We start from the raw sequence: 8,284 nt of genomic DNA on the forward strand, positions 1-8,284 counted from the left end.
GACAGGCCTCAAGCCATACCCAGATAAGCCACCAGAGTCAGGTGCCCGGTGACCACCCCAATGAAACCTGAGAGCAGCAGAACACCAGCCTATTGAAGCGCCAAAAATGGCCAACTATGGCAGTTCAATAGGTACACAACACCTTGCTGATTCTTTTTGCCTTTATATAACTACAAATTTAGTAAATACTATCCTCTTGTTCTGTAAATGTTTGATGAACTGTCACTTCTTTTTCCTCCATGAAGTTCATGAAGATCATCTTACTTTGTTAGGTGTTCTCAGACTTTTGTCTTATCAGAACTTCAGACTTGTGTTGATACCATCTGCTTGTTCTTTAACTGTATGACTATCTCCCCCCCCCCCCCCAAAAAAAAAAAAAGGCTCTTGAGGGCATCTTATCATTGTGGTGCGTCTCTTTTAAATCATAGAGTAATATTTCTTTGTATTCAGTCAGTGCCTTCTTACGCTGTACAAAATGATAAAACGCTCTTTTGATGCATATACAGGGGACGTCCCAAGGTTCTGTCTCCGAGATTTTGATTTCACTTCCTTTTGCACTCAAAGGAGCATCATAGACACCGTGAATCTTTTCTTTCTCTGTGCCTTTTACATATCCTTGCTTTGCAATTTTATCAGAAAAAACAATACAAGTGACAGCCCCAGAAAAGGATGGGTTTGTTCGGTAGTCTCAGTCTGTTGTGCTCTCATAAGCATTGCATATTTCGGTAATGGTCTGTGGTGTCTTATTGCCAAATCTGAAGACTTTGGGAAGCTGAGGTGGTTGGTTTATTTTTTCAGAGGAGTGGTCTGGATTTCTCTAACAGGATCTTTACTTGTTCAGAGATCTAAATGTGTAAAAATTCTAAACCTTGTTTGGTGGGTCTCTTCATGCACACTTGTTTCAGCTCTCAATATTGAGATTCTGCTAAAAGAGCATGACATTCAAATACTTGATCTGGTCCAATGGCCTGTGCATTTTTCACTTGTTTTATGTGCCTTCCAAAGCCTTTATTCTGCACCTCAAAGCACTCAAACTACCACTATGTCAGAGCCTCTTTTAGCTCAAAAGGATGAAAATAAAGAATCAAAACTTGCACGTGCCAATTTTTTCAGCAAATTGACTTTCTCATGGATCAATTCCCTACTGAATTTGGGCTATTCAAAGCCATTAGCTCTTGAAGACATCCCATCTCTTGTTTCTGAAGATGAAGCTGCTTTAGCCTACGAAAAGTTTTCTCATGGGTGGGATTTTTTCACAATGGATAGGAGCAAAAGAGATAGTAACAAAAACTGGGTTATGTGGTCCATATCAAGAGTTTACTTGAAAGAGAATTTTCTCATAGCAATCCTGGCATTACTCAGGACATTTTCTGTAGTAGTTTCTCCTTTGTTGCTTTATGCTTTTGTGAACTATTCAAAATCTAAGGAGGAAAATCTGAGGGAGGGTCTTGCCATAGTAGGTTGCCTGATCATTTGCAAGGTAATTGAATCTCTGTCACAGAGGCACTGGTTTTTTCAATCACGAAGGTCGGGAATGAGAATGAGATCAGCTCTAATGGTGGCAGTATATAACAAGCAACTGAAAGTTTCAAGCGTAGCCAGAAGAAGACACTCAACTGGGGAAATCGTAAATTACATAGCAATTGATGCTTATAGGATGGGAGAATTTCCATGGTGGTTTCACACGACATGGACATTAGCATTACAACTTTTTCTGTCCATTGGAGTCCTATTTGGCGTTGTTGGTCTTGGTGCTCTTCCTGGTTTAGTCCCTCTTCTCATATGTGGCTTTCTTAACATACCCTTTGCAAAGATCATTCAAAAGTGTCAATCCGAATTTATGGTTGCACAGGATGAACGTCTAAGGTCAACTTCAGAGATCCTAAATAATATGAAAATCATAAAGTTGCAATCTTGGGAGGAAAAGTTCAAGACCTTGGTAGAAAGCCTTCGTGCCAACGAGTTCAAGTGGCTGGCTAAGGCACAGATCATAAAAGCTCATGGTTCATTCGTATATTGGATGTCTCCAACGATTGTCTCCTCGGTGATCTTCCTAGGATGTGCTCTTTTGCAAAGCTCCCGTTTAAATGTTGGATCCATATTTACTATTCTTGCTACTTTGAGGGCCATGGGTGAACCTGTTAGAACGATTCCAGAGGCTCTTTCTGTTCTAATCCAAGTTAAGGTCTCCTTTGATCGCCTCAACACCTTTTTGCTTGATGATGAGCTAAGTGATGATGCCATTGGAAGAAACTTAATGCAAAATTCAGTTAATACCGTGGAAATTCAAGCAGGTAACTTCAGTTGGGATCCGGAATCGATGTCTCCAACTTTGAGAGATTTGAATATGGAAATCAAATGGGGGCAGAAAATTGCAGTTTGCGGACCAGTTGGAGGTGGAAAATCATCATTGATATATGCAATTCTCGGCGAGATACCCAAAATTTCAGGAACTGTGAGTTAATAATGAAGAATTGTTCCGTTTAGTCTTTTTTTGAAAAACCAAATCACAGGATAAGAGTTCAACTTTGGAGCATGCAATGCTAATTGGAAACTTATGCTTTCTGGTTTTTGTCCTATCTTTGGAGATTGACTTAATTATGTGGCTTATATGATTATTGGACTCTCCAACCTAAAAAGCTAGCGTGTGAAGTGTTAGTCTTTTAAAGTCTACTCCTCTAGTCCTATTTATAAGGCACTTTCAACATGTTTCACACAGACCAAGGAAAACCTTAAACTGCATTAACTCTCCATTAAAATATAGCAACTTTTCAACTTTATCCCTATTTAACATATACTCCTTTTAAAAAAAGATAACTACTTACATTATAATAAATGAAGGACAAAATAGTACATTCACACTGAAAAGTTAATGAAGTGACTTATAAATAGGACAAAAAAAAACCTTCTCTCTCTGCCCTATAAATAGGACCATAGGAGTATTATAGACTAAAGTATATATTTAGTCCTTTAACTTTATACAAAGTTTTAATTTAGTCTCTTAATTTTAAAAAGCATACATTTGATTCTTTAACCCTAAAATCGTAGGCTTCAATGAAATTTTTTTGTAATAATCATAAATATTTTAAAAATTAAACTTAATATGTTAGCATTTGAGAATATCTTATCAGCATTTAAAATCTTAATGTCATCATTTTTTTAAAAAAATTTAGAGTTAAAAAGACTAAAAGTATACTTTTTAAAATTAAAGAATCAAACAGAAACCTTATACAAAGTTATAGGATCAAATGTATATTTTAGCCTCTATTATATTAATTTTTGACCAGGAAAGTCTATATTTTGACCAGGAAAGCCTATATTAATTAAGACAATGGCATCAAATAACTCGTACACTAGCCTTCAGGAGTATGGCTCTCCGTCTCTCCCGTAGTCCATATAACATTAATGATTAAATAAAAAACTTCACACAATTTTTTCTTTTCCCTCGATACTAAACACAGGTTAACGTGGGTGGAACAGTTGCCTATGTTTCTCAAACATCTTGGATCCAAAGTGGGACAGTTCGTGATAATATACTCTTCGGCCAAGCGATGGACAATACCAAATATGAGAATGCCATAAAAGTCTGTGCCTTGGATAAGGATATTAATGCTCTTAGCCATGGCGATCTTACAGAAATAGGTCAGCGAGGGATCAACTTGAGTGGAGGACAAAAACAAAGGATTCAACTGGCTCGCGCCGTATATAATGATGCTGATATTTATCTCTTAGATGACCCTTTCAGTGCAGTAGATGCACACACTGCTTCTACCCTTTTCAACGTAAGAAGAAATTCTTTCAGATCCTTCCCATTGCGACACAACTCTGGCCTCATTTGAGTATATTAATCTTGGTTTCTTTCATGTGATTACAGGATTGTGTCTTGAACACTCTAAAGGAGAAAACCGTAATTCTGGTGACTCATCAAGTGGAGTTTCTCTCAAAAGTTGACAAAATCCTTGTAATGGAGGGTGGAGTAGTTACCCAGTCAGGATGTTATGAAGATCTTCTAACAGAAGGGAAAGCCTTTGAACAACTTGTAAATGCCCACAGAAAAGCAATATTAGGCTCAGATCAAAACCATGAGACCCCGGGAGAATATGAAGATGTAATAAACGTTCTTCAGCCACTGGAGTCTCGTGGATTTGATCTCTCTAAGGATCATAAGAATGAGCAGGTTTCTAGCAAAGATCAAGTGTTACAACTTACGCGAGAAGAAGAAAAGGAGATTGGAGATGTTGGGTGGAAGCCATTCTTGGATTATCTTTATCTCTCCAAAGGATCATTGCTTATGTGTCTGATCATTTTAGCACAGGTGGCTTTTATTGGTTTGCAAGCAGCATCAACCTTTTGGCTTGCTCTGGCCATTGAAGTACCAAAAGTAACAAATGGCATCTTGATTGGGGTTTACACATTAATCTCACTTCTAAGTGTTGGCTTTGTGTGGCTAAGATCTATCATGGGGGCCCACCTTGGATTAAAAGCTTCTGCTTGTTTCTTCTCTGGTTTCAATAATGCTATCTTCAAGGCTCCTATGCTGTTCTTTGACTCAACCCCAGTAGGAAGAATTTTGACCCGAGTGAGATGACTTTATTTCCAACTATATTGGTTAATTAACGTATATAATTTCCTTCTATTCATTGATAAACATTAAATTTAGCTAATCATTGTAGAAATGAATGTGAAATCTTCCTCTCTTGCAGGCTTCGTCAGATTTGAGTACGTTAGACTTTGATATACCTTATGGACTCACCTTTTCAGCAAGTGGTGCAATAGAACTTCTGACAATAATTGCAATAATGGTTTCAGTCACGTGGCAAGTACTTATTGTTGCAGTTCCCGCCTTAATAACTTCCAAATACATTCAGGTTTGTCCATTCCCTCGTTTTCTTTTTGTTGATTTCATATTCTGCCTCTGTTAAAATGAAGCTTATAACGACATTTTTGGTTGAAAGGGCTATTACCAAGCCTCTGCTAGGGAACTAATGAGAATCAATGGAACCACCAAAGCACCGGTTATGAATTTCACCGCGGAGACATCATTAGGAGTGGTGACTGTGAGAGCTTTCAACATGGCAGATAGATTTTACCAAAATTACCTCAAGCTTGTGGACACAGATGCAAAACTATTCTTTCATTCTAATGTGGCCACAGAATGGTTAATTTTAAGGATTGAAATACTTCAGAACTTGACACTCTTCACAGCAGCTTTGCTGCTTGTTCTACTTCCAAAGGGACTTATGCATCCAGGTAACAGTTTTATGAGAAATTAATTTATCTTTCTTTTTAAACGTTTATTTTATTTTATTTCATTATAAATATAATGTATTTTGGGTGCAGGCCTTGCAGGACTCTCTCTATCATATGCTTTGTCATTGACAATATGCGTAACTTTTATGAGTCGTTGGTTCTGCAACTTATCAAATTATATTGTTTCCGTTGAAAGAATCAAACAGTTCATTCACATACCAGAAGACCCTCCTGCAGTTGTGGAGAACAGAAAACCTCCACCTTCATGGCCCTCCAAGGGTAGGATTGAGCTTCAAGACCTTGAGGTGACAGAAACTAGTCATATGTTTTTTCCAAAGACCATCTCTTTTTATAATGTAGATAAATGAGTATGTCACTACGTTATTGATTTCAGATAAGGTATCGTCCAAATGCTCCATTAGTCCTTAAGGGAATCACTTGTGCATTCAAAGAAGGGAGTAGAGTGGGAATTGTAGGGAGGACTGGAAGTGGGAAAAGTACACTAGTAAGTGCTTTGTTTCGATTGGTTGATCCTGCAAGAGGTGATATTCTTATAGATGGGATCAGCATATTACCAATGGGGTTGAAGGATTTGAGGATGAAGCTGAGCATTATTCCTCAAGAACCCACTCTTTTTAGGGGTAGCATTAGAACCAACTTGGATCCTCTTGGCCTCTACTCTGACAATGAAATCTGGGAGGTAAAGATTTAAGGAATTGCCTTTACAGTTTAAAGAATACGTACTCTATATATAATCCGATTATGTTCTACATGAGCTTTATAGCAAGTTCCTGTTTGATGTCTACTGTATTTGTTCACAGGCTTTAGAGAAATGCCAGCTCAAGTCAACAATCAGCAGGCTACCAAATCAACTGGACTCTTCTGGTGAGTTGGATTCAAGAACTTGACGCTTGTAATCTGACGTGTGTGTGTGTGTATAGAAACAACTCTGAGCAGATTACTAAGTACCATGCTCTGTAAAGTAACCCAAATGTCATGTGAAGACTTTTGCTTGGTTTTATTAATATTTTTAACTTTCTCAAACAAAAGCTTTTTCACCTTAAAATGTTAACTAAGAATAGACCTACTGTCTTTATATTTGCAGAAATAGTTTGAACTCAGGGTCTCTTAGTTCTGGAGGCTTAGATACTACTTTATCTCAAACGATATTTTTATATGTAATAATTCTAATTGGTGCTAGTATTAAAAGCTATATTTTGTCCTTGTCAAAACTAACAAAGAGTTGAGATGCAATGACTAAACTGATGTAATATGAAAATTTTGACAGTGAATGATGAAGGTGAAAATTGGAGTGTGGGACAACGTCAGCTCTTATGCCTGGGAAGAGTACTTCTGAAGCGAAATAAGATTCTTGTTCTTGATGAAGCCACTGCTTCCATTGATTCTACCACAGATGCCATCCTGCAGCAAGTTATTAGACAAGAATTTGCAGGGTGCACAGTTATAACTATAGCCCATCGAGTTCCAACTGTAATAGACAGTGATATGGTTATGGTCCTCTCTTCTGGTATGTTGAATCTTCTTCTTCCTCTTCCTTTTTAACTTTAAGACATATCAACATGATTTAACGAGTGAATTAAAGAGAAGCAACTGGTTATCTCTTACAGACTTACCAATTTTCTTTTACTTCTAAATTTCTTGTTCTCCCGAGAAAAATTCAGATACTATCACTTCTATTTTCGTCTGAATTTATTTTCCCCGTTAACATTTTTTTTTTCATTTTTTGAATTGCTATTTGGATGATGAATGCAGGGAAAGGTGGAAGTGGAATATGATGAGCCTTCAAAGCTTATGGAGACAAACTCTTCTTTCTCTAAACTGTTGCTGAGTATTGGTCCAGCCGCAACCAGAACCTCTCCTAAAATATACGAGTCTCTTGTATATGTGTGTATATACATATGCAACTGATCTCTTTAATCAATTAAGGGGATCTAAGTTGATGAACATAATAAATTAAATAAACATTTTTCAAAAGTATAATTAAAAGATCCTTCATTTTCCAGAAATCACGTCTTTTTTAATTGACTTAATGACATTTGGTTTTCACTCTACATTTTATTCTTTTTTTCCCCTTCTTTTTTTTTTTGGGGCTAATGCGACATCAGTTAAAGAAGTGAAAATACTATATAAATAATCAGTAACACAGGAAAAGATTCCTAGCGTGAAATTTTAAATTAATATATAAGGTTAATGATTAAAAGATTCCAAAACTAGCTACTATACATCAATAAACATGAAAATAATTGTGTGCATCCAAAATTGAAAAGGAAATTCAAAGTAAATAAATAATGCCATCTCTGTCTTAGATAGTGCTGGAGTTTTTTCAGATGACTAGGATTCCATGTCGTTAATGTAAATTAAACGATGTTTACGGCCTAATTAGGCGACTTTAGTCCGTGTTTGAAGTTTAATTCAGATTGTCTATGCTTATCAATTTGTATTAGGTGTGACGTGGAGAGGCCATTACGGCCAAATGCATTCAATAAACAAATCATTAAATATAATCTAACAATGAGAAGTTTGCAAAAATTATTACATAGCGTTTTGGATTTCTAATTTTTTTTTTAATTAAGAAAATGGGTGGGGACATAGGATTTTGGATCGTCTGCATAGCAGAGCTTTGCAGAGAGTGTACAAGTATGATTGGTGAAATTCATGGTCATTTTTACTTGACACTCTTTAGAAAGATCCAAATTAGATAATAATTAATGAGAAAAAGAAAGAAAATTATATATGTAATTGTGTATCATGCTAATTATTTATTATTATTATTAATGAAAAAATTAATTATTAGTAATCATGGATAAACTTTTGTAATAGGTTTCGATATTTTAAAAATTTCTACATATTTTAAAAATTCCTATCATCATCCTTAAAATATTTGAAGTTTATAAAAATTAATTTCTATAATTAAAATGTACATTTTCCTCAAAAACAATTTCATGATTAGCTTTATGTTGCAATTGTAGCTAAGGTAGAAAGATGTTAATTCCTTCTTAATTAAAAGATTTGT

The 8,284-nt window shown here is 35.9% G+C and overlaps 2 protein-coding genes across 2 annotated transcripts; both read left to right on the forward strand.

Annotated features, from left to right (window-relative positions):
* Nucleotides 1-53: 53 nt before the first annotated feature.
* LOC114746392 (ABC transporter C family member 8-like) lies at nucleotides 54-6,418 on the forward strand. The gene is made up of 10 exons (XM_028934611.1): nucleotides 54-131; nucleotides 507-2,455; nucleotides 3,462-3,782; nucleotides 3,875-4,579; nucleotides 4,704-4,868; nucleotides 4,956-5,250; nucleotides 5,341-5,555; nucleotides 5,645-5,950; nucleotides 6,072-6,135; nucleotides 6,356-6,418. The coding sequence occupies exons 1-10, from the start codon at nucleotides 107-109 to the stop codon at nucleotides 6,364-6,366; spliced, it is 4,056 nt and encodes a 1,351-aa protein (XP_028790444.1). The 5' UTR covers nucleotides 54-106; the 3' UTR covers nucleotides 6,367-6,418.
* A 104-nt stretch (nucleotides 6,419-6,522) lies between these two features.
* LOC114746393 (ABC transporter C family member 8-like) lies at nucleotides 6,523-7,149 on the forward strand (the record flags this gene model as incomplete). Its single annotated transcript, XM_028934612.1, has 2 exons — nucleotides 6,523-6,759; nucleotides 7,024-7,149. Coding segments are annotated over exons 1-2 (363 nt in total), but the record flags the coding sequence as incomplete, so codon positions are not given.
* Nucleotides 7,150-8,284: the final 1,135 nt, after the last annotated feature.

Source organism: Neltuma alba, unplaced genomic scaffold (genome assembly GCF_004799145.2).
Source record: "Neltuma alba isolate B1F8T4 unplaced genomic scaffold, ASM479914v2 tig00004955_pilon, whole genome shotgun sequence".
Taxonomy (NCBI): domain Eukaryota; kingdom Viridiplantae; phylum Streptophyta; class Magnoliopsida; order Fabales; family Fabaceae; genus Neltuma; species Neltuma alba.

Excerpts from the sequence above, each read along its gene's own strand:
- LOC114746392 (XM_028934611.1), top strand. The coding sequence starts at position 107 with ATGGCCAACTATGGCAGTTCAATAG. Across the intron at positions 3,783-3,874 it reads CTGCTTCTACCCTTTTCAAC|GATTGTGTCTTGAACACTCT; the intron begins GTAAGAAGAAAT and ends ATGTGATTACAG. Across the intron at positions 5,556-5,644 it reads TTGAGCTTCAAGACCTTGAG|ATAAGGTATCGTCCAAATGC; the intron begins GTGACAGAAACT and ends TATTGATTTCAG.